Genomic DNA, 25,922 nt, shown 5'->3' with positions numbered 1-25,922 from the left:
AGGTGATTCTCGTTGTCTCTGATTGGGAACCATATTTAGGTAGCCGGGGATTCACTGTGTATTTCGTGGGTGATTGTTCCTGTCTCTGTGTTAGTGTTCACCAGACAGGCTGTATAGGTTTTCACGTTCCGTTTGTTGTTTTTGTATATATAAAGTTATTTCATGTATCGTCTTTTCGTTATTAAAGAACATGAGTAACTACCACGCCGCATTTTGGTCCGACTCTTTCGACAAACGAACGCCGTTACACTATTGGCCTTGTTACTTCCTTACTTCATTTGCACAGACTGTATATAGATTGTTCTATTGTGTTATTGACTGTACTTTTGTTTATCCCATGTGTAACTCTGTTTTGTTGGTTTTTGTCACACTGCTTTGATTTATCTTGGCCAGGTCGCAGTTGTAAATGAGAACTTGTTCTCAACTGACCTACTTGGTTAAATAAAGGTGATATAAAATAATATAAAATAATGATATAAAATAATCAGATTAATGGCTGTAAGTATTTGGACATACCCATGGGTAAAATTAATTAAATCACAATATATTAATGTGTTTCCTGTAATTTGGCATATGATTACATTGCATACTTCTGTAGTTATTTTCTGTAGGTTTTGTTCACCCTGCCTTAAATTAGATAAATACTTGCTTCTTTGTTCAGAAATCAGCAAAGTGATCAGGTATGAAATTATTTAATCTGAATTGTAATTAACTACTGGCCATGCAATCATCACAACTATTCAACAGACATTTTACAATTTTGGCAGTAGCTAAGACCAAATGCGGCCCGCGGCCAGTGACGGACTTCTACCCGCGGCCCGCGGCCAGTGACGGACTTCTACCCGCGGCCCGCGGCCAGTGACGGACTTCTTCCCGCTGCCCGCGACCAGTGACGGACTTCTACCCGCGGCCAGTGACGGACTTCTACCCGCTGCCCGCGGCCAGTGACGGACTTCTACCCGCTGCCCGCGGCCAGTGACGGACTTCTACCCGCTGCCAGTGACGGACTTCTACCCGCTGCCAGTGACGGACTTCTACCCGCTGCCCGCGGCCAGTGACGGACTTCTACCCGCTGCCAGTGACGGACTTCTACCCGCTGCCCGCGGCCAGTGACGGACTTCTACCCGCTGCCAGTGACGGACTTCTACCCGCTGCCCGCTGAAGTAGTAACGGACTTCTGTGCCCGCTGCCAGGCACTCGGACTTCTTCCCGCTGCCAGTGATTGTAGATGACCTTCTTCCCTGGGCCAGCTCCGCCAGGTACAGCACGGACTTCTTCCACAGCTGCCTATGGTTGGTTGGACTGTTGGTTCATTTCCCGCTCTGCTTAACAAATAAGGAACAGTCAAAATGTGCACTTATAAATCATAACAATTTGAATCAAAATACAGCTGTAGACAGAAGTCAAAGATTAAGCATCAGAGATACAACTGATGTCTCCTGAGTTCTGCCCAGAACAAAAGAAAGACAGCAGTTTGGAATGCATATCTACCTGAAAAGAGAAGACTAACCTGTCTGTAGAACAGTATGGACTTCTACCCGCATGCCCGCGAGAAGGTTTTTACGGCCCCTGGGGACTTGATTTATTATTAGAACCGCCCGCCCGCAGCAAGCCGGCGCAGATCTTTTACACGCACCAATACTACATTTCCCACAATGCAACAGTGACGGACTTCTTCATTTCCACAGCAGTTGTCAGCATCACAGTAAAATTAACTTTCAGATACCCATCAAAAATGGCAAAACGGAAGGTGGACACTGAGAACCGGGGTTTCAAACCAGTGGGACGGACTTCTCACGGAGGTAGCTGAAAACCTGTGTGTCTTCTGTGTGGAGAAAGTGTGGCGGGTACTGATATAATCTGAGACGACTGAAACCACGCGGACAAAAACGGAATTCTGGAACCCGCTGCCAGTGACGGACTTCTTCCCGCTCTGCCAAAAAGCCAAATGACGGACTTCTGCTGTCCGCTGCCAGAAGAGATCCTAAATCAGCCCGGCCTTTTCGGAGGGGGATTGCATCAAAAACTGCATGACGGACTTCTTCCCGTTTGCCCAGTGAAAAAGGACTTTTAAATGTGAGTCTGAGCCCCTGCCAGTAGACCAGGACTTCTAAAAGAGCTGCCAGTGAAAAAGGGAAAAGACATTCTTCCTTGGCTGAGAGCCATTTCTGTGATTTTCATTGGATCATTCTTCATACACCAGGAAGCTGTGCGGTAAAGTGAATGGAGCATGTAATGACTTCTTCCCAGCTGCTTTATCAGAGCCGTTTGATCTTCTTCCCAGTTCTGCCAGTTGAGCGGATTTGCCTTATCCCAGCTGCGATGGCTAAGCCAGGGAAACTTCTTCAAAGATGCTGCCAGTGACGGACTTCTTCCCGAGACTGCCAGTGAAACGGACTTCTCATCTGAATGCTGAACCAGTGCAGGGTCGGGATCTGTCATCTCCCTGCTGCCAGTGAAGGCATTTAAAACAAACTGACTCTGTGGGAGACGCAGATGCGGACTTCTTCCCAGCTGCCAGACCATGAAAGAGGACCAGTCTTCCCCGCGCCAGTTGGCGGATAAAATAGGTATGCTTGCCGCTGACTTTGACGCCGATTTGCTGACTTTGAAGCACAAAAAAGCAGGTTGGAACTGCTCGGTAACCCATTTGCTGTTGACGTGGAAATTCACCACCAAACCTCCAAATGGAGTCGATTGACCTCCAATGCAATGATGCACTGACTATCAGTGGGTGCTATGCCCCTTTACAATGCCCCAGCTGCGCATCCAGGCTCCTTCTATGTTTGGCAGCACATTGTAGATGAACTGGTTTCTTTGATGGCTTGAACAAAACATCACACAGAAGCCTCAGGTACCTCCACTCACTGAGGATTTCCTCAGCTCTTCTCCTGGCTCTTGTGGAAAAGATGGGCCAGTATCACCCTCAACCTCAAACAAGTGAACATGGCAATCACATATTTAGAGTTTTTACTCAGTTCAAGTTTAAAAGTTAAAGTTTAATATTTGTTTTCACTGCATGTTACTTCTCCTTAAACAAAGTGTTGTTTTTGATTAATAGATTTTGCACTTTATTTTATTGTATTTCAACAATTATATTTTTAAAATATTTCAGTTGAGTGGATGATAGAAAATTGCTATTATTGTTTTTTTCTTTGAAGTTATTTACTTAACAAATAAGGAACAGTCAAAATGTTCATGTTATAAATCATAAAATTTGAATCTGTTGAAAATTAAAGCTGTAGACAGAAGTCAAAGAAAATATTATTTATCATCAGATTGGAATATACAACTGATGTCTCTCCTGAGGTTCTGCCCAGAAAAAAAGAAAGACAGCAGTTTGGAATGCATATGCTACTTCTGTCCATTTGACTTTGACACCCCTGCTGTAGAACAAATAGAAGGGACAAAATCTCAACAACGCACACTTTGTCGCGAAAGTGCAGCACTGTTTTTCAAGTAGCTCATCTTGAGATTGCCACGACACACCTATGGCTTCGTCCTCATCATAAGGTGAGTGAGTGAGTCAGTGTGGCCCTGTCAATGGTATTTAGTAGTCTACTGTAGGCTGTAATATGTATACAGTACCAGTCAAAAGTCATTATTTTTACTATTTTCTACATTGTACAATATGAGTGAAGACATCAAAACTATGAAATAACAACTATGGAATCATGTAGAAACCAAAGAAACTGTTCAACAAATCAAAAGACATGTTTAATTTCAGATTCTTCAAAGTAGCCACCCATTGCCTTGATGACAGCTTTGTACATTCTTGGCATTCTCTCAACCAGCTTCACCTGAAATGCTTTTCCAATAGTCTTGAAGGTGTTCCCACATATGCTGAGCACTTGTTGGCTGCTTTTCCGTCACTCCCAGGTCCAACTCATCCCAAGCCATCTCAATTGGGTTGAGGTAGGGTGATTGTAGAGGCCAGGTCAAATTATGCAGCACTCCATCACTCTCCTTCTTGGTCAAATATCCCTTACACAGCCTGGAGGTATGTTGGGTCATTGTCCTGTTGAAAAACAAATGGTAGTTCCACTATGAGCAAACCGGACGGGATGGCGTGTTGCTACAGAATACTGTGTTGACCATGCTGGTTAAGTGTGCCATGAATTCTAAATAAATCCAGGTAACTCTGGGTCATCCTTTCCTGTGACGGTCCTCATGAGAGCCAGTTTCATCATGGAGCTTGATGGTTTTTGGAACTGCACTTTGTGCAGTTTGTGAAATTTTCCAGATTGACTGACCTTCATGTCTTAAAGTAATGATGGACTGTCAATTCTCTTTGCTTATTTGAGATGTTCTTGCCACAACATGGACTTTGTCTTTTACCAAATAGGGCAATCTTCTGCATACCACAACTACCTTGTCACAATACAAATGATTGGCTCAAATGCATTAATTTTAAGAAAGAAAGATATTCCACAAATGAACTTTTAACAAGGCACACCTGTTAATTGAAATGCATTACATGTGACTACATCATGAACATGGTTGAGAGAATGCCAAGAGTGTTGTAAGATGTCATCAAGGCAAAGGGTGGCTATGTAACGTCAGCTTCCAACTCACACTCTCAAACACGTAGATCCCCAGAACGCAGCTACCTTTCCAGCCCACTTTCCAGCTCACAAACACCTTGATCTCCTGAACGCAACTCACACTCCAGATCCCAATCACCTGAATTCTGATCACATACCTGTATGTCATTATCACACAATAATTTAGTTCAATTCTTTGCACCCCATCACTGAGGTATTGTTTGGTTTGTGACACTCATCAAATCTGAGCGTTGGGTTTCCCATAATTTACTCCTCCTGTGTATGATAGTTTTTACCTGACTTACTAATGACGCCTTTTGCCTACGTTTGTAGCCTTTTCCCTGCCTGTACTGTTGCCTTTTTGGACCCCCTATGTATGACCTTCTGCCTGCCCCTGGACCCAGCTACCTGCCTTCTCCTGTGGTCCTTCACAATTAACACCTGCCGCACCCTGCGTTTGAAACCAGCTATCTGTTTCCCATCGTGTTCATTACAGGCTACTTTGAAGTATCTCAAATACAAAATATATTTTTATTTAACACTTTTTGCTTACTAAATGATTTCATGTGTTATTTTATAGTTTTGATGTCATCACTATGATTCTACAATGTAGAAAATAGTTCAAAATAAATAACCCTGGAATGAGTAGGTGTCAAAAATGTTGACTTGTACTGTATATTTAAAACCAAAAACTTTTAGACTTTTACTCAAGTAGTATTTTATTGGGTGACATCCACTTTTACTTGAGTAGTTTGTTATTAAGGTATCATTACTTTTACTCAAGTATGACAATTGAGTACTTTTACTCAAGTATGACAATTGAGTACTTTTTCCACCACTGATCAATTAGACGGGTTGTGACTGGTTCAAAAATCAGTTGACTGGTTCAAAATCAACATTTACAATTGTCATCAATGATCAATACAGAAGTCCAAAAAAAAAATCAGACTATAGTTAAAGTATCATTTAAAGTGATACCATGTCCAGACCCTTGTTGGTGGAAAACCATCTACTTCAGGAAGTGTTGCACAACCAATCAGGTCATTCTTACATTGCACCAAGCAAAATGAATAGTTATCCTTTTGTCACATCAGTCATTACATGTTTCATGGTTAAGGGAAAGAATGTAGCAAGATGACCAGAACCAGCTTTATTTTGGTACTTCTCACTCAACTTTGTAAGTGCATGCCTAACCAATTGTCTTACTGAACTGCAGAATTTAAAACTGAATGTGTAATCTACGTCTTAGACTATTGGAAAGTAGTGCAGTAGTGCAGAAAGAGGATGGAATACTGTAGCTATATCAAAGTAGTTTTGACAGCTGTGACAGGAAACATCACCATATCAGTATGTTTTAAGGACATTGGTTAGGCTTTGTCTTCGCCCATTCCCAGATAGCTCTGACCACTTTAGCAATTATTCCACAAATTGATATCTGAATTGGCAAAGTTAATGTATTTGCAAAACGTTCTATTGCAGACCCTATTCAAAGTGAAGAAGTTCATCAGCCAGTTCCACTAACCACTGTTCAGTGTTCAGCTCGGAGACTCCATACCTCTATCATGCCTATTCGCTGATAACAAACATTTAAGTCCTCTACTGGTACAAGCAAACTATTGGTCAAATGCCCCATGTTGTGGCAGCTATTACTGATTCTTTAAAAGCTGTTCTTTTTTGGAAAGTTTAACAACCCATGTTTTAAAGTGATCAAAGCTGAAGATGTCTCTCAACTCGTTATCAGCAATATTCAGCACATCAGATGAGGCAACCTACTACTGTGCTGTGGGAACAAAGTCTCAAATGGATTATCGAAATGGAACCTGTTTGGCTAACAATGGTAATTTCATTTGAATTGTATATTTCAGTATAATATCATCAGTGTACAGTATAGTCAACAGCAGATATTATAAAGTTAATCTTGGTACATTGTTCTAAATGCACACTGTCTTAAAGATGTGCTATTAATGCCACAGATTTTAAACTTGAGAATATTCTTCAACCAACACAATAAACAATTTAGGTTCCAGTGGAAAGAGGTTTACCAAGATAACTCTGGAGCAGCAGCCAGTGTCTGACCCAGTCTATCCAGGAGACTCTGTGACTCTGCAGTGTACAGTACTCTCTGAGACTTGTACAGGAGAACAGTGTGTCTTGGTTAAGAGCCGGATCAGGAGAATCCCACCCAGGAGTCATTTACATCCCTGGAAACAGGAGTGATGAGTGTGAGAAGAACCCTGAGACTCCCTCTCCTACACAGAGCTGTGTCTACAGCCTATCCAAGAACAACCTCAGCCCCTCTCATGCTGGGACTTACTACAGTGCTGTGGCCACATGTGGGGAGATCCTGTTTGGCAATGGAACAAAACTGGATGTCAAGGTACTTTTAATGAGATGGGAAGAAGCCTAGTAACCTTAAAACTGAATTATACTGCAGCATAATCACAAATAGAGGTCAACAATTAATTAAAATTCCTACTACGATATTTGCACATTTATATGGAACTTACAGTGCAGCCTTTTAAAAGGTTGGACAAAGAAGTTCCTGTTGTGCATTATTATTATTTAGTTTTTAGATCACAAAAAGCATTTTTTATTGTATTGTTATTATGTTCCCCATGTATTTGTAGTTGGGATGGACTGTAATGCACTGGTTCCAGTTGGTATTGGTCTGTGTGGAGCATTAATGTTGAATGCTGTTTTACTGTTCTTTATCCACTCAAGTCAAAAGGAAACAAACGGAGAGCATTAAAACCAGTGCTGTAATTTAAAAGCTGGTGCTATAATTCGACAGTTTCTTGACTACATGACATATTGAATTTTAAACAATGAATTAATGGAATTACATTTATCCAATGCATCATGTTTGGAGGCTATTCACAGTTGAAGCATTTTTTTTAAATACTGTTGTTCTTTTGTACACAGTTTCGTTAGAAAAATTACTTACTTGTTTGAAAATGATCCTTTAGTCTCATAAATGTTTGTGTGATTTATTAGTGTACTCAGTAACCAGTCTAGAGACAATTAGCTCAGAGCAGCTATTGAAATATTGTGAGCTGGTTACAAGTCAAGTGCTTTAATTTCCTGTTTCTTTATCTTTATTTCTTTCTGACATTGTGTCACAGTGTCAACTTGCTGTTATGCAACCACCATACTGTTATGCAGGCACCATATTTGTCACCAAACCCCCTGGCTCCAGGTCACCTGTAAGACTTTGCTAGGTAAAGCCCTGCCTTATCTCAGCTCACTGGTCACCATAGCGGCAGGGTAGCCTAGTGGTTAGAGCGTAGGCCAAGTAACTGGAAGATTGCAAGTTCATACCCCGAGCTGACATGGTACAAATCTGTGATTCTGCCCCTGAACAGGCAGTTAACCCACTGTTCCTAAGCTGTCATTGAAAATAAGAATTAGACAGTCTAATGTACTTGACCTCTTGCTCAGTTGTGCTCTGGGGCCTCACACTCCTCTTTCTATTCTGGTTAGAGCCAGTTTACGCTGTTCTGTGAAGGGAGTAGTACACAGCATCGTGCCAGATATTCTGTTTCTTGACAATTTACAACAAGCCTTAATTTCTCAGAACAAGAATAGACTGTTGAGTTTCAGAAGAAAGGTCTTTGTTTCAAGACATTTTGAGCCTGTAATCGAACCCACAAATGCTGATGCTCCAGATACTCAACTAGTCTAAAGAAGGCCAGTTTTATTGTTTCTTAAATCAGAACAATAGTTCTGTCAGCTGTGCTAACATAATTGCAAAAAGGTTTTCTAATGATCAATTCACTTTTTAAAATGCTAAACTTGGATTAGCAATGACACAACGTGCCATTGGAACACAGTGATGGTTGCTGATAGTGGCCTCTGTATGCCTATGTTATTCCATAACAAATCAGCCGTTTCAGGCTACATTAGTCATTTACAACATTATTAATAATGCCAACACTGTATTTCTGATACATTAGATTTTCTTTTAATGGGCAAAACATGTGCTTTTCTTTAAAAAACAAGGACATTATGTATGTATGTATGTATGTATGTATGTATGTATGTATGTATGTATGTATATCACCCTTATATTAACATTTTCAAAGTTTCTGGAGACGGCAGGAGAGAATTTTGGACTCTTTCTAACAACTGTTGATTTCTGGTGACTTTTCTTGCACTTTCAGCAACAGTGGCAACACCCAGGTGGTTGATACATTTTTGGTAATGGACGACCAGTACCTACAGAAAGGAGCAGCTTCCATGGAGGAACTGAATGCAGGAGAAGTATGTGTGATGTTCTGATGAGGGGCTCTGTCTTTTGTCTCTATCCTGCCTTTCCAGCCCAAACTTCCTCAACACCCTATTCCTAGTATGACTGAGGACATTCAATCTCCAACATCCTAATCTACCTCAGGACATTATATCTCCATCATCTCAAATTATATTTGTTGTGTTGGGCAATTTGTTTAGCTTTTAACGCTTTGAGATTATTTTGGAATGAAAATCGCTTTACACATTTTGAATGAGAGATTTGTTAAAAAATTAAGTTTGTATTTCTTTAAATAAGTTATCAGCAGGTTGTATTTTGTTCACAGCATCTAAGAATTTACAGATTAACATTAATTTCAGGTCAATGATGAGAATATTGTTAAAGCAAAAGCCACATTGACCTCAACCACTGTGCTGAACACTGACTTTGCAAAACCTTATGAACACCTGCTCTTTCCATGACAGACTAACCAGGTGAAATGTATGATCCCTTAATGATGTCACTTGTTAAATCCACTTCAAACAGTGTTTTTGAAGGGGATGAGACAGGTTACTGACCAAGTTTTAAGCTTTGAGACAATTGGATTGTGTGGGTTATGGTAGTAGGTGCCAGGCGCACCGGTTTGAGTGTGTCAAGAACTGCAACTCTGCTGGGTTTTCACGCTCAACAGTTTCACGTGTTTATCAAGAATGGTCCACCACCCAAAGGACATCCAGCCAACATGACACAACTGTGGGAAGCATTGGAGTCAACATGTGCCAGCATGCCTGTGGAACGCTTCCGACACCTTGTAGAGTCAATATTAGGAAGATGTTCTTATTGTTGTATATGCACCACTTAAATATTACTCAACCTTCTTCTATAATTTCGACACTAACACATAATATTCATTATCTACCAATAGTTAGGTTAGTTTTGTTGCCAAACAGGATCTCCCCATGTGGCCACAACATGGTAGCAAGTCCCAGCATCAGAGACTGAGGTTGTTGTTGGAGAGGCTGTGGACAACTCTTTGTAGGAGAGGGAGTCTCAGGGCTCTTCTTACACTCATCACTCCTATTCCCAGCGGTGTAAGTAACTCCTGGATGGGATTCTCCTGATCCGGCTCTGAACCAGTACACACTGTGTTCTCCTGTACAGGTCTCAGAGAATACTGTACACTGTAGAGTCACAGTGTGTCCTGGATGGACTGGATCAGAAACTGGTTGCTACACCAATGTAGGGGGATTGTGTCCTACATTGTGTCATTGTATTGAGAACATAATTATTCAGAAGCTTGTAAAGTGGAGACATCATAGAATTTTAAATAGTAATCATTCTTTTAGGCGCATGGCAGTCTTGGAAACAGCGTTTTGTTTGCTAAAAAGAGTGGTGCAGTGGCTAATTAAATGTAAACATTTGATGTCATTGTCAGTAATTATTCTAATTTATTCACCCCACAGTCAGCCAAGAAGCTCAGTTAGACATTTTGAGAGTTGTTAAAAGTTAGTTAGATAACGTTTCTACACTCCTTTGCTAGCTATACCGTAACGTTGTCATTTCAAAAACCTGTCTCCAAAAATGACAAGTTGTCTTTACATTCGACCATTATGACACGCATCAATTAATATCGACTTTCTATGCATACTGCAGCAAGATGGTTAATACTTTTTCTGAACATCTACTGTGTGTATAACAATACACAAAAACACTTGGTGAACATTGAAATACAGTTCAAATTAAATTACCTGCCCAAAAAATATTGTCCCCATTCCACAAAAGTATGTTGCCTCATCTAATGTGCTGATATTTCTGATAATGAGATTATACCCATATTGAGATTCCTCCACTTTGAAACGTGGATTCATAAATTCTCCTTTAAGTACAGGTTCTGATGCATAGTTTACAGATGCGACAAGATGGGGCAGTCGGCCAACAGTTTGTCTGTACCAGTACAGCAATTGTTGAGATTCTGCTTTAGGACATGGCAAAGATACAGTGTCTCCAAATAGACGAGTAGTCACTGGCATTGGTTGAGGAGCATCTTCAGTCTGAATCAGGTCTGCCAAAATGTGAATGTAATCAGATGTCAAAATTTAAATGAAAACGGACATTGTTCAACCTTTGAGTAACAGGTTGTTTTCTTAATTAAGTCATCAAACTACTGCAATTTAAAATGTCTGAAGATATATCGGTCACATTGCTGTCCAAATGGAATATATTTCATTACCTTTAGATATGACTTTCCAATATGATATTGTTATTCTTTTAGATTTTAAATTTTACTGTTCAGTAAAGTACTATGTGAGATTAGGACATGCACTTACACACTTGAGAGAGAAGTCCCCAAAGAAGGCAGATTCTGATCATCTTGATATGGACTGACTATAGCTTCAACAACTGTTTTTCTTTGTTACTATGAATGACAAAATGTTTAAAAAAATGTGGGCTGTTTAAAAGCTAAGAATGACTTGATTGGTTAGGGGAAAGTAATGCATCCCTTCCTGTTGAATGTTTTTACCTCGTTTTCACCCATGTACTGTATGCAATCTAAAGATTTATGGAGTGCACTAATTTGTTGGCCTACATTGCAGCAAGATATTGCTTAATGATGCAATATATCCCAGACTCATATTAAACATAGACCACGATTAAAACATTCCCAATAGAGATGTTACATTGAATATGTAACGAAAACGCTGTGAGTCGAGAAGCAGGTGAAACATTTAATAAAACAAACATGGGAACGAAACAGAACAGTAGCATCTACGCATGAACAATACTGACTGGGGAATGATCCTAAGGGAGTGCCAGGTATAGGAGAGGTAATGGTGTGCCTCATGATAGACGTACAGGTGCGCTTAATGATTGATGCCAGGTGTGCGTAATAATGGATCACACAACCGTTGTTATGTATACCGGCGACGTCGAAAACAGTAGACATGACAGGAAGAGCTATTTAGTCCATGATTAGGCTTATTCTGCATTCAGAAAGTATTCAGACCCCTTGACTTTTTCCGCATTTTGTTACGTTACAGTCTTCTCTAAAATGGATAAAAACATTTTTTCCCTCATCAATCAACACACAATACCCCATAACGAAAAAGCAAAAACAGATTCAGAAATTTTTGCAAATGTTTTAAAAATAAATCAGAAATATCAAATGTACATAAATATTCAAACCTTTCACTCAGTACTTTGTTGAAGCAGCGATTAATGCCTCGAGTCTTCTTGGTACAACGCTACAACCTTGTCACACCTGTATTTGGGGAGTTTCTCCCATTCTTCTATAAAGATCCTCCCAACCTCTGTCAGGTTAGATGAGAAGTGTTGCTGCACAGCTATTTTCAGGTCGATCCAGAAATGTTTGATCTGGTTCAAGTCCGGATTCTGGCTGGGCCATTCAGAGACTTGTCCTAAAGCCACTCCTGCATTGTCTTGGCTGTCTGCTAAGGGTCGTTGTCCTGGTGGAAGATAAACCTTAACCCCAGTCTGAGGTCCTGAGGGCTCTAGAGCAGGTTTTAATCAAGGATCAATCTGTACTTTGCTCTGTTCATCTTTCCCTCGATCCTGACTAGTCTCCCAGTCACTGCCACTGAAAAACATCCCCACAGCATGATGCTGCCACCACCATGCTTCACCGTAGGGATGGTGCCAGGTTTACTCCAGACGTGACGCTTGGCATTCAGGCCAAAGAGTTCAATATTGGTTTGATCAGACCAACGAATGTTGCTTCTTATGGTCTGAGAGCCTTTAGGTGCATTTGGCAAACTCCAAGCGGGCTGTCATGTGCCTTTTACAGAGGAATGGCTTCTGTCAGGCAACTCTACCTTAAAAGGCCTGATTGTGAGAGTGCTGCAGAGATGGTTGTCATTTTGGAAGGTTCTCCCATCTCCACAGAGGAACTCTAGAGCTCTGTCAGATTGACCATCAGGTTCTTGGTCACCTCCCTGACCAAGGCCCTTCTCCCCCGATTGTTCAGTTTGGCCGAGCGGCCAGCTGTAGGAAGAGTCCTGGTGGTTCCAAACTTCTTCCATTTAAGAAGGATAGAGGCCACTGTGTTCTTGGGGACATTCGATGCTTCAGAAATGTTTTGGTACCCTTCCCCAGATCTGTGCCTCGACACAATCCTGTCTAGGAGCTCTAGGGATAATTCCTTCGACCTCATGGATTTGTTTTTGCTCTGTAAACTGTGGGATATTATATAGACAGGTGTGTGCCTTTTGAAATCATGTCCAATCAATTGAATTGACCAAAGGTGGACTCCAATCAAATTGTAAAAACATCTCAAGGATGATCAATGAAAACAGGATGCACCTGAGCTCAGTTTTGAGTCTCATAGCAAAGGGTCTGAATACTTGCGCAAATAAGTTGAACCACGTGCCAGGGTTGACAGTTGTATTAGCTGTACTTACCGGACCACTTGACTGTTCTCTAGTGGAGTCACACCTGATTCTCTGAGAGGCACTCACTGTTTACATGGATTAAAATAACAAAAGTCAAATGAAGCAGATCTCGCATAGATACAAGATGATGGACTAGAAATGTATTCATATACACCACATGAATCAGAAATTTGGTGCCCAACAATTGGCAATATTATAGAGCTCACCTTTACATTGTTCACATTCTGACTTTGTATTTCTGTTGCAGATGATAATGATCACAGAAACACAAACTGATGTTACTCCCAATGCAATGACAACAGGATGTGCCGGCACTGTTGCTTTATATCAGGGCTGCCCAACCCTCTTCCTGGAAATCTACCTTCCTCTGGGTTTTCAGTCCAACTCTATTTTAACACACCTGATTCTACTAATTTGCTGCTAAACAAGACCTTAACCAGCTGAATCAGATATGCTAATTTAAGGCTGGACTGAAAACTTACAGGACAGTAGATCTCCAGGAGGAGGGTTGGGCAGCCCTGCTGTATATAATATAAAATGAAACTATTAAATATTGATAATGTAGTTTTAATGGGGCAATCCAGGATTAGAAAAAACAACAAAGCGACCACCCGCCACCTATGTTGATGAACAGGTAAGGGATAGGGTTGAAGAAATTTAACCCAAAGTGCATAAAAAGCCTTGGTAATGAAATTAACATTAGACCAGAAAGGCACGAAGCGGTCGCTACAAGTGAAATGGTTGGAACTTTGCACCTGAAAACGATGGGAAGAAAATTAAACCAACTAATAGACCAGGAAACGTGAGTCGGCGAGCTACACTTTGATATGGTTGAAACTTTGAACCTCAACACGTGAAGAAGATAACCTCACCTATCAGACTAGGATGTCGAGAGTCTGCAGCTGTGAGTGTAAAGTGGTTTGGAACTTTGAATACCAACACAAGGGCGGCAGAAAACTCTCCTCTCAGACAATCACTAATACAGCTAAGTAACTGTTCTGAGGAAACACCCCATTGGAGACCGGACAACTAAGAAGGACATTGTGACCTCTGGTCGACAATCAGAGCATATACAAGTGGGCCATGGAAAGGCCTAACCAAACCCTTTCCAAGAAGACTTGGTGCCAACAGAGATAAACGGTGATTAAATGGGATTAAGGTCTGGGGAGTTTCCTGGCCATGGACCCAAAATATTGATGTTTTGTTCCCTGAGCCACTTAGTAATCACTTTTGCCTTATGACAAGGTGCTCCGTCATGCTGGAAAGGGCATTGTTCATGGGAGAAGTTGCTCTCGGAGGATGTGTTGGTATCTATCTTTATTCATGGCTGTGTTGTTAGGCAAAATTGTGAGTGAGCCCACTCCCTTGGCTGAGAAGCAACCCCACACATGAATGGTCTCAGAATGCTTTACTGTTGGCATGACACGGGACTGATGGTAGCGCTCACCTTGTCTTCTCCGGACAAGCTTTTTTCCGGATGCCCCAAACAATCGGAAAGGGGATTCATCCGAGAAAATGACTTTACCCCAGTCCTCAGCAGTCCAATCCCTGTACCTTTTGCAGAATATCAGTCTGTCCATTATATTTTTCCTGGAGAGAAGTGGCTTCTTTGCTGCCCTTCTTGACACCAGGCCATCCTCCAAAAGTCTTCGCCTCACTGTGCGTGCAGATGCACTCACACCTAACTGCCTGATGCCATTCCTGAGCAAGTTCTGTACTGGTGGTGCCCCGATCCCGGAGCGGAATAAACTTTAGGAGACAGTTGCTGGCACTTGCTGGACTTTCTTGGGCACCCTGAAGCCTTGTTCACAACAATTGAACCGCTCTCCTTGAAGTTCTTGATGATCTGATAAATGGTTTATTTAGGTGCAATCTTACTGGCAGCAATATCCCTGCCTGTGAAGCCCCAGTTGTGCAAAGCAATGATGACGGCACGTGTTTCCATGCAGGTAACCATGCTTGACAGAGGAAGAACAATGATTCCAAGCACCACCCTCCTTTTGAAGCTTCCAGTCTGTTATTCAAACTCAATCATCATGACAGAGTGATCTCCAGCCTTGTCCTCGTCAACACTCACACCTGTGTTAACGAGAGGATCACTGACATGATGTCACCTGGTCCTTTTGTGGCAGGGCTGAAATGCAGTGGAAATGTTTTTTGGAGATTCAGTACATTTGCATGGCAAAGAGGGACTTTGCAATTAATTGCAATTCACCCGATCCCTCTTCATAACATTTAGGAGTATATGCAAATTGCCATCATACAAACTGAGGCAGCAGACTTTGTGAAAATTAATATTTGTGTCATTCTCAAAACCTTTGGATACGACTGTAGAGTTTAATTCGGGAGATGGTAACTCTTTAAACAACTTCTTCCGTGGTGCCCCAAATCCTCATAAGTTAATTGTAACATGATTGATCTAATCAGGTAACAACTAAGGATGCGCCCCTTTTCTTCAATTTTCGCCTAAAATGACACACCCAAATCTAACTGCCTGTAGCTCAGGCCCTGAAGCAGGATTTGCATTTTCTTGGTAGCATTTAAAAGGAAACACTTTGTGGAAATGTGATTGGATTTTAGGAGAATATAACACATTAGATCTGGAAAAAGATAATATAATGAAAAAAAGGCCAAAATGTATGGTTCCAGCCCAGGTGCAATTTATATTTTGGCCACTAGATGGAACCAATGTATGTGCAAAGTTTTAGACTGACCCAATGAACCATTGCATTTCTGTTTAAAATAATATCAAGACTGCCCAAATGTGCCTAATTTCATGTTCAAAACTGCACACTCTCCTAAAACAATAGCATGGCATTCTTTCACTGTAATAGCTACTGTAAATTGGCCAGTGCAGTTAGATTAATAAACATTTAACCTGTTCAGGATACCACGGTTTACTGCCCCTTCTGGAGGATTTGGGTACCCATATAAAACATGATACATTTTTGTCAAAAGTTGCTAATATATGCAAATATAATCTAATAAAAAATATTATCGAATAGAAAACACTCTAAAGCTTTTAAAACCGTTTAAATTATGTCTCTATGTATAGCAGAACTCTCAAAATCTGCATTTTCCCAAAATATCTCTTCTCATCTGAAAAGTTGGGTCACCTTTGACCTCATCGCAAACACCCTTCACAAACAGTCACAGCACCCGGAACAGTCTCCATGTGTTCAGCGTGATCTCAGCTTTCAATGGGACTTCTCATTGTGAGAAGATCGATTGAACAGTGCTTGTGTTTCTGTTTGTTCTCAAAATTGCTGTACACCTTTATAACATGTTAAAGCTTGATTATGAAGTTAGTTTGACAAGTTTACTCGACATATTATATATACTTTCGAAGTTTTGGTGCGCAACCACTTCAATTTTGACTACATTTTTACCAAAATCAGGCTATTTTGAGAACCGAAAGACGCAGACTTGAAAACTGAACGCTAATTTGGTGAGTATAATCCCTTACAGGTCGTTTGATGGAAGAATTACAAAGGTAAGGGAATATTTAATGTATTAATTTTGGGTTTCTGTCGACTCCAAGATAGAGGAGTCATTATGCTACTGTGGGAGCGCCGACTCCATATTATAGTCTAGTGAACGCAAAATGTAACGTTAAAATTAAATGTAACAATGCAATTGCATTTAGAAGAAGTGTATCTTGCTATACATATGTAAAACATGCATATTTAGTCAAAGTGTATGATGTGTATTCCTTGTTAGCTGACGTTATCTGCCGGGGCTATCGTCATTTCTCAGGACATTTGGGTAGCATTTTTTGAACGATGCATCATTGTAAACAGAGATTTATGGATATATATAGCATATTATTGAAAACAAATGAATGTACTGTGTAACATGTTATATTACTGTCATCTGATGAAGATTTCAAAAGGTTAGTGAAATGATTTTTCTTTTAATCCTGCGTTTGTTGATTGCATATTTTTTCCTACTTGGCTATGCTAATGAGCTATGTCTGCGGTGGTGGTTTGACATAAATATGTGCTATGTTTTTGCCGTAAAACATTTTAGAAATCTGACTTGCTGGCTAGATAAACAACTTGTTTATCTTTCATTTGAGCTATTTTACTTGTTAATGTGTGGAGGTTAAATATTTTTAGGAATATTTTTGCGCATTGTGCGTTATGGTAATGAGCTTGAGCTGTAGTCACGCTACCAGCAGAGGAATAAAACTCCCGAGCTGGTTAAGCTTTCTGGCCATATCAGATATGTCTATGTCCTGAGAAATGTTCTTGTTTTTTATTTATTTCACCTTTATTTAACCAGGTAGGCTAGTTGAGAACAAGTTCTCATTTGCAACTGCGACCTGGCCAAGATAAAGCAAAGCAGTGTGACACAGACAACAACACAGAGTTACACATGGAGTAAACAATAAACAAGCCAATAACACAGTAAACAAGTCAATGACAGAGTAGAAAAAAGAAAGTCTATATATATATATATAGTGTGTGTGCAAAAGGCATGAGGAGGTAGGCAATAAATAGGCCATAGGAGCGAATAATTACAATTTAGCAGATTAACACTGGAGTGATAAATGAGCAGATGATTATGTGCAAGTAGAGATACTGGTGTGCAAAAGACCAGAAAAGTAAATAAAACAAAAACAGTATGGGGATGAGGTAGGTAGATTGGGTGAGCTATTTACAGATGGACTATGTGCAGCTGCAGCGATCGGTTAGCTGCTCAGATAGTTGATGTTTAAAGTTGGTGAGGGAAATAAAAGTCTCCAACTTCAGTGATTTTTGCAATTCGGTCCAGTCACTGGCAGCAGAGAACTGGAAGGAAAGGCGGCCAAATGAGGTGTTGTCTTTGGGTGAGAAATACCTGCTGGAACGTGTGCTACGGATGGGTGTTGTTATCGTGACCAGTGAACTGAGATAAGGCGGAGCTTTACCTAGCATAGACTTATGGATAACCTGGAACCAGTGGGTAAAACAAACTTATGGAGGAGGCTTCTGATGTTGACATGCATGAAACCAGAGTTTTTTTCGATCACAGAAGTCAACAAATGAGGGTGCCTGGGGGCACGCAGGGCCTGGGTTTACCTCCACATCACCCGAGGAACAGAGGAGGAGTAGGATGAGGGTACGGCTAAAGGCTATCAAAACTGGTCGCCTAGAGCGTTGGAGACAAAGAATAAAAGGAGCAGATTTCTGGGCATGGTAGAATAGATTCAGGGCATAATGTGCAGACAGGGGTATGCTGGTGTGCGGGTACAGCGGAGGTAAGCCCAGGCACTGAGTGATGATAAGAGAGGTTGTATCTCTGGATAAGCTGGTTATAATGGGTGAGGTCACCGCATGTGTGGGAGGTGGGACAAAGGAGGTATCAGGGGTATAATGAGTGGAACTAGGGGCTCCATTGTAAACTAAAACAATGATAACTAACCTCAACGACAGTATACAAGGCATATTGACATATGAGAGAGACATACAGCGAGGCATAAAGTAACCACAGGTGTTGATTTGGAGAGCTAGCTAAGACAACAATGGGTGAGACAGCAGCTAATCAGCTAAAACAGGTAAAATGGTGATGAATGGGCAGAGAGGGTCAGTTAACTACACACAGAGCCTGAGTTTGCGGCTGGGGCCGACAGATTAAAATATATATACATTTATATATAAATTAATAAATAAAATAAATAAACAGAATGGAGTACCGTGATTAATGGACAGTCCAGCGGGCATCAGCTATGTAGCCAAGTGATCACAGGGTCCAGGGGGCAGCAATAGATGGAACAGGGAAGCCGCAGAGTATTCGCTACTACGCTAGCACGCGGCCGACACGGCGTTTAAAGTTAATAGCCCGGGGATAGTAGAAGCGTCTGCTCCGACGTCCGATGGTGGCCGGTTGAAGGCACAGCGGATGGAGTATTCGTATTCAGACCTGTCTTGGTGGTGCGGCGGGGCACTGTGTCGACTAAGGACCCAAGCCAGATGGCAAAAGAGGTATTGTAGTTGTAGCAATTTAGTTTTCTATTCGGGAGATGCGCCTGGATCACAGCTAACCAGTGCTAGCTTCGGGGCAGGGGCATTAGCCACTATAGCCACCCGGTAGCAACGGTGATCCGGTGCCAAGGTCCAGAGCTTGCGGCAAGGATCCGGTGGAGTAGTTTGTTATAGCCTCTTGGAAGAAGGACTTACTTGTTACTTAACGTCTTGCGTTGAGCCATCCCGGATCCGGGATCGTGACTACAGCCTCAAGCCCATTACCATAACGCAACGTTAACTATTCATGAAAATCGCAAATGAAATTAAATAAATATGCTAGCTCTCAAGCTTAGCCTTTTGTTAACAACACTGTCATCTCAGATTTTCAAAAATATGCTTCTCAACCATAGCAAAACAAGCATTTGTGTAACAGCATTGATAGTTAGCATAGCATTTAGCTTTAGCATTCAGCAGGCAACATTTTCACAAAAAACAGAAAACCATTCAAATAAAATAATTTACCTTTGAATAACTTCGGATGTTTTCAATGAGGAGACTCTCAGTTAGATAGCAAATGTTCAGTTTTTCCTGAAAGATTATTTGTGCAGGAGAAATCGGTCCATTTTCTGCGTCATGTTTGGCTACCAAAAAAAAACGAAAATTCAGTCATTACAACGCAAACTTTTTTCCAAATTAACTCCATAATATCGACAGAAACATGGCAAACGTTGTTTAGAATCAATCCTCAAGGTGTTTTTCACATATCTATTCGATGATAAGTCACTCGTGGCAGTTTGGTTTCTCCTCTGTTCAAAATGGAATGCACCTGGAGATTACGCAATAGTTTCGACGGAGGACACCGAGCGGACACCTGGTAAATGTAGTCTCTTATGGTCAATTTTCCAATGATATGCCTACAAATACGTCACAATGCTGCAAACACCTTGGGGAAACGACAGAAAGTGTAGGCTCATTCCTTGCGCATTCATAGCCATATAAGGAGACATTGGAACACAGCGCCTCAAAAATCTGTCTCACTTCCTATATGAAATGTCATCTTGGTTTCCCCTGTAGCATTGGTTCTGTGGCACTCACAGACAATATCTTTGCAGTTTTGGAAACGTCAGAGTGTTTTCTTTCCAAAGCTGTCAATTATATGCATAGTCGAGCATCTTTTTGTGACAAAATATTGGGCTTAAAACGGGCACGTTTTTTTTAATCCAATAATGAAATAGCGCCCCCATAGGTTGAATAGGTTATAACCTCATGCTAATCGCTTTAGCCCATGTTAGCTCAACAGTCATCAGATTAATGAAAGTAAAGTCACGACATCACCTTTTGATGTTATACAGTATTTGTTTACAATAACATTGTTTAGAAACAAAGAGTAAAACAAGCTCATGTGATATCAAAAAGCTACAGTATTTTATTTAAGAGTAATTTTCTATTAACTTGAACTTAACTTGAATTGAATTAACTTGAATTGAATCTCAGACTGTCGCCTCTGTGCCACAATGCACTCTCCTACATGAGCCACCATGATTTGAAAATAACAACTTACAATATAATATTCAGACACTACCAATATCCATTCCTTTGCCAAACAGTGGAAAAGTTAAACATTTCCTGTTCCATTCTCAACCAATAAGCAGTTAGTGTAATCAAAAGACTGGTGATATGTATCTGGGACTATAGTTCTATAATGCTTATCTTACTGTAATCTGTTGGATGAATGCTTTTGGCCTACTAATTGATACCATACTTAAGTTATATATCTCTATTTGACCATAATGCCTTTTGCATGGTTTACTAGGTCAAACTCTTTTAGGAGTAACCCACCCATCCTAGTTTGCCTCTCCTCAGTAAGATCTTAGCATAATCTCCAATGTAAAGTGACTTCAAAAAGTGAAATGATTACCTTAGAGATATTATACAAAAAGAGGAATTTACCAAATGGTATAAAAATGCTTCTTATGACTTGAATCATGAATAAAATGGTTTAATCAACAAATTGACGATGACGGACAGTAAGAATTTGACCTCTTGTCAAATTAATAACAAACAAAAGACACTATTCTAGAAATATTCAGTGATATACAATTCTAATGATAATAATACGACATTCATTTATAGTTATAATTTGATGCGTGATAATGAAGGAACAAAAATCATTTAGCACATATAAACCCCATACGATAAGGTTCCATTCAACGTTTTGCTCAATGTTACCAACATATACATAGATATTTAAAGATGAAGTCCCTCCTGCTACCAGCTGACATCAGCTAGCTCAGAGTAAGTGGAAAACTATTTGAGCAGAAAAATGGTTGTAATTCCATTGCGTATGGTATTGTAATGGGAAATTGTATGGTATTGTAATGGGAAATTGTATCTTACATTTGTAAAATTTCATACAAGAGCAATGTCCTGAGATTTTCTTAACCAAAACTCTTACATTTTGTCTAAATGGAGACGCTTGACTGAGATAATTTAGTCTATGCTGTATCTGAAACAGTTCAATCCCAGTCTGAGTACCTGACATCAGAGTACACACTCTCCTGTGGTGTCTCTCTCTTCTTTCTTCCTCTTTTAGTTTTCTTCTCAGAGAAATGCAATGCAGCATAATTTAACAAATCTGTGTTTGGCACCTAAGGAATAGAGTACAGTAAATAATAAATATTGTACACAATAACAGAAAAATCTAAATAATAACATCATATGAAATGTGCATTCTGAGGCTAGGATTCAATTTATATTACAGGGCCCTGGACCTGAGCTTTTTTGTCAAGCGTGATTTAACACAGATCTAACGTGGATCATATTTTAATGTCATGTTTTTTCCTACTTGTTAATGACCGGCTTTGGCTATGCAAAACCAAAGTTTTAATAAAACAAAACATTTCTTAAAGTATTTACGTTTTAATGACCAATACCTAAAAATATTTTTTCAGCGTGTTGACATTGTTAAATATAATATTTGAAGTTACACTACATATTTCTGGACAATACATAAGCTAGTGAATATGAAAGTAATTTAACATTTTAAAGACAAACATCTCAAATTTAAAAATTTTAAAAACTATCAACCACTTTTGGATCAACTGAGATTTGGCCAAATAAGGCAGGTTCAAATTAACAACATTTAAATACAGGTTTTCTTTATGACAAACAACAGTGCCGCAATATCTCATGAGTTTCTGCTGTACTTAGTGATTTATTCACAAATTGTTCACATACACACTAATATACACACTCCTGTAACAGGCAATGTAACTCTTGTTTTCACACATTGGATAACAAATGTTACATACCTGACCACTTGACTGCTCTGATGAGAGGTTATCATCATGGCGAATATGTTGAGAGACACTTGCTGTATCAACAGATAGAAACCCAAGCATGAAAATGGAGATTAAATATACAGTATAACATTAAGCACACAATCAGAACATAGTCATATATTACTTTTAAATTAACATAGCTAACACATTTGACACAAAACAATGTATATGTATATATAAAATGACTTACCTTTACAATGATCACATGTTTGTCTCTTGTTTTTGGTACAAGAAAGAATAAAAATTACAATCACACACACAGCCACTGCTGCTCCCAAGCTGAGGACAATGGGATCCACTGTGTTTCCTTGTACAAAAATAGATTTAACAAGCTTTTTTTGATTAATGTTAAGCTTGCATAGTTGATAACACAATTTATTTTGCTATGACCCATTTAAACTAAATAATGGTATCTATAAAATACGCTTGAATGTTTGTATAAATATTTTCAAGAGTACGGTATTTTTTCAATTTAACAAGAAGTTGTACCTTTAATGGTGTTAAGTTTGGTTCCGTCTCCAAACAGGATCTCCCCGCATGTGACCACAGCACAGTAGTAAGTCCCAGCATCAGAAGGGCTGAGGTTGTTCTTGGAGAGGCTGTAGACACAGCTCTGTGTAGGAGAGGGAGTCTCAGGGCTCTTCTCACACTCATCACTCCTGTTTTCAGGGGTGTAAATTACTCCTGGATGGGATTCTCCTGATCCAGCTCTGAACCAGTACACCCTGTGTAGTCCTGTACAGGTCTCAGAGAGTACTGTACACTGTAGAGTCACAGAGTCTCCTGGATGGACTGGGTCAGACACTGGCTGTTGTTCTACAGTCTGGTAGTGTGACCTCTTCTGACTGACACCTAATTGATGTTGTTTTTATGGAAGAAATGTACGTGTCATGTGAATACACACTTATTGCAGTTTGGCTTTTTAGAATCATATGTATGCAACACACACAGCATCAATAACTATGGATAACTTAACAAAACTGTTGTGATAAACATTGAGATAAATCATATTTCTGAAATAAATTACCTTTTACAGACAAAAATGTTCCATTTCTAAACTTAATTTCATACACTGTTCCTATTCCACAGAAGTATGCTGCCTCATCTGATCTGCTGATATTGTTGATGATGAGAAGATATCCAACTTTTACTTTCTCCATTGTGAAACGTATGTTGTTAAACTCTCCATTAAGAACAAAATGTGCAGATTTTTTCTTTTCCACAGTTGCCACAACTTGGGGCATTTGACCAGCAGTTTGCTTGTACCAGTACAGCCATTGGAAATAATCAATTGTCTCTGAGAAAAAACATGGAAGAGATACAGACTCTCCGAGCTGAGCTGTGGTCACTGGAATTTGTAGAGGAACTTCTTCAGAGTGAATCAAGACTACACAAAAATAGAATGAAATCAGTTTGTCAGCTATGTTATCCATTCCATCAAACAATGAAGAAAAATAAATACAAAGTTGAAATCGGAAGTTTACATACACTTCGGTTGAAGTCATTAAAACTAGTTTTTCAATCACCCCACAAGTTTCTTGTTAACAAACTATAGTTTTGACAAGTCGGTTAGGACATCTACGTTGTGCATGACACAAGTAATGTTTCCAACAATTGTTTACAGACAGATTATTTCACTTATAATTCACTGTTTCACAATTCCAGTGGGTCAGAAGTTTACATACACTAATTTGACTGTGCCTTTAAACAGCTTGGAAAATGACAGAAAATTATGTCATGGCTTTAGAAGCTTCTGATCACATAATTGACATCATTTGAGTCAGTTGGAATCAGTTGGAAGTGTACCTCTGGATGTATTTCAAGGTCTACCTTCAAACTGATTGTCTCTTTGCTAGACATCATGCTAGACATCAGTCAGGAAGTTAAAGCTTGGTTGCAAATAGGTCTTACAAATTGACAATGACCCCAAGTATACTTCGAATGTTGTGGCAAAATGGCTTAAGGACAACAAAGTCAAGGTATTGGAGTGGCCATCACAAAGCCATGACCTCAATCCTATAGAACATTTATGGGCAGAACTGAAAAAGTGCATGCGAGTAAGGAGGCCTACCAACCTGACTCAGTTACACCAGCTTTGTCAGGAGGAATGGGCCAAAATTCACCCAACATATTGTGGGAAGCTTGTGGAAGGCTACCCGAAACATTTGACACAAGTTAAACAATTTAAAGACAATGCTACCAAATACTAATTGAGTGTATGTGAACTTCTGACCCACTGGGAATGAGATGAAAGAAATACAAGCTGAAATAAATCACTCTACTATCATTCTGAAATTTCACATTCTTCAAATAAAATGATGATCCTAACTGACCTAAAACATGAATTTTTACTTGGATTAAATATCAGGAATTGTGAAAAACTGAGTTTATATGTAATTGGCTAAGGTGTATGTAAACCTCCGACTTCAGCTGTGTGTGTGTGTGTGTGTGTGTGTGTGTGTGTGTGTGTGTGTGTGTGTGTGTGTGTGTGTGTGTGTGTGTGTGTGTGTGTGTGTGTGTGTGTGTGTGTGTGTGTGTGTGTGTGTGTGTGTGTGTGTGTGTGTGTGTATGATATAAATGACAATTACTGTCATTAATTATTTGCACTTGAATTTCCCACAAATATATTGCCATCTTAATTGCATCATACCGAATCTGAAGACATAGCTTTTCAATCAGACATCATTATATGATCAGTTTTAAATGTTTCTCTCCAGTAAGACAGTACATGGGACCGCTGGTTAAACTGGTACTTACAGATTTGACTGACTAACATCCAAACAAGGTTGATTCTGATCATCTTGATGTGTTGTAACAACAGTTGGTCTATAGTCCCCAAATGAAGTTACTGGTGAGAGCAGACATATATATATACATGTAAGCTGATTTGAATTCTAAGAATGACTTGATTGGTTGGAAAAAACTAAAGTTCAACATTTCCTGTTCCATTTCCAACCAATAAGCAGTTGGCGTAATCAGAAGACCAGCGATAATGCTTCTCTTAATGTAATCTGTTGGCTGAATGCTTTAGGCTTACTAACTGATACCATACTTGTGTAATTTTGATCAAAATGCCTTTTGCATGGTTTGCTTGACCTACCTATATGAGGAGAAGCCCACTCATCTTAGTTTGCCTCTCCTCAGTAAGATCTTAGCATAATCTCCTATGTAAATTAACTTCATAAAGTTGCATTATTGTGTTTCAGAGATATTATACAAAATATGAATTTATTTGATGCCATAAAAGTTTTTTAATTTAAACATTTTTTCATTTCACCTTTATTGAACCAGTTAGGCCAGTTGAGAACAAGTTCTCATTTGCAAATATGACCTGGCCAAGATAAAGCAAAGCAGTGTGACAAAAAACAACACAGTTACACATAAACAAACGTACAGTCAATAACACAATATAAATATCAATGTACTGTGTAGAAGAGTAGGAAGGTAAGGCAATAAAA

The 25,922-nt window shown here is 39.8% G+C and overlaps 1 protein-coding gene and 1 pseudogene across 2 annotated transcripts; one reads left to right on the top strand and one right to left on the bottom strand.

Annotated features, from left to right (window-relative positions):
- Positions 1-2,524: 2,524 nt before the first annotated feature.
- LOC118376563 (uncharacterized) lies at positions 2,525-9,671 on the top strand (annotated as a pseudogene).
- Positions 9,672-19,375: 9,704 nt separating this feature from the next.
- On the bottom strand, positions 19,376-25,591 carry LOC118376566 (uncharacterized). 2 transcript variants are annotated; one of them, XM_052513198.1, is made up of 7 exons: positions 25,222-25,591; positions 23,492-23,851; positions 22,954-23,316; positions 22,655-22,771; positions 22,435-22,496; positions 21,659-21,771; positions 19,376-19,764 (listed from the first exon to the last, which is right to left on the bottom strand). In XM_052513198.1, exons 1-7 carry the CDS (start codon positions 25,262-25,264, stop codon positions 19,755-19,757), a joined length of 1,068 nt encoding a protein of 355 aa, XP_052369158.1. In that variant the 5' UTR covers positions 25,265-25,591; the 3' UTR covers positions 19,376-19,754. The 2 variants fall into 2 exon arrangements, with proteins under 2 accessions (XP_052369158.1, XP_035619164.1); XM_035763271.2 differs by lacking the exon at positions 19,376-19,764 and having other exon boundaries at positions 20,765-21,771.
- Between the last annotated feature and the right edge of the window lie 331 nt (positions 25,592-25,922).

Source organism: Oncorhynchus keta, chromosome 4 (assembly GCF_023373465.1).
Source record: "Oncorhynchus keta strain PuntledgeMale-10-30-2019 chromosome 4, Oket_V2, whole genome shotgun sequence".
In the NCBI taxonomy this organism is placed as follows: Eukaryota; Metazoa; Chordata; class Actinopteri; order Salmoniformes; family Salmonidae; genus Oncorhynchus; species Oncorhynchus keta.
The sequence above is the reverse complement of the archived record's forward strand: the minus strand, read 5'-3'. Positions and strand labels throughout refer to the sequence as shown.

Coding starts and splice junctions, on each gene's coding strand:
- LOC118376566 (XM_035763271.2), bottom strand. CDS start 25,264: ATGATCAGAATCAACCTTGTTTGGATGTTAGTCAGTCAAATCT. Junction 23,317..23,491: donor AACATTTTTGTCTGTAAAAG/GTAATTTATTTC, acceptor AACATCAATTAG/GTGTCAGTCAGAAGAGGTCA. Junction 21,772..22,434: donor CAGAGCAGTCAAGTGGTCAG/GTATGTAACATT, acceptor TCTATTCCTTAG/GTGCCAAACACAGATTTGTT.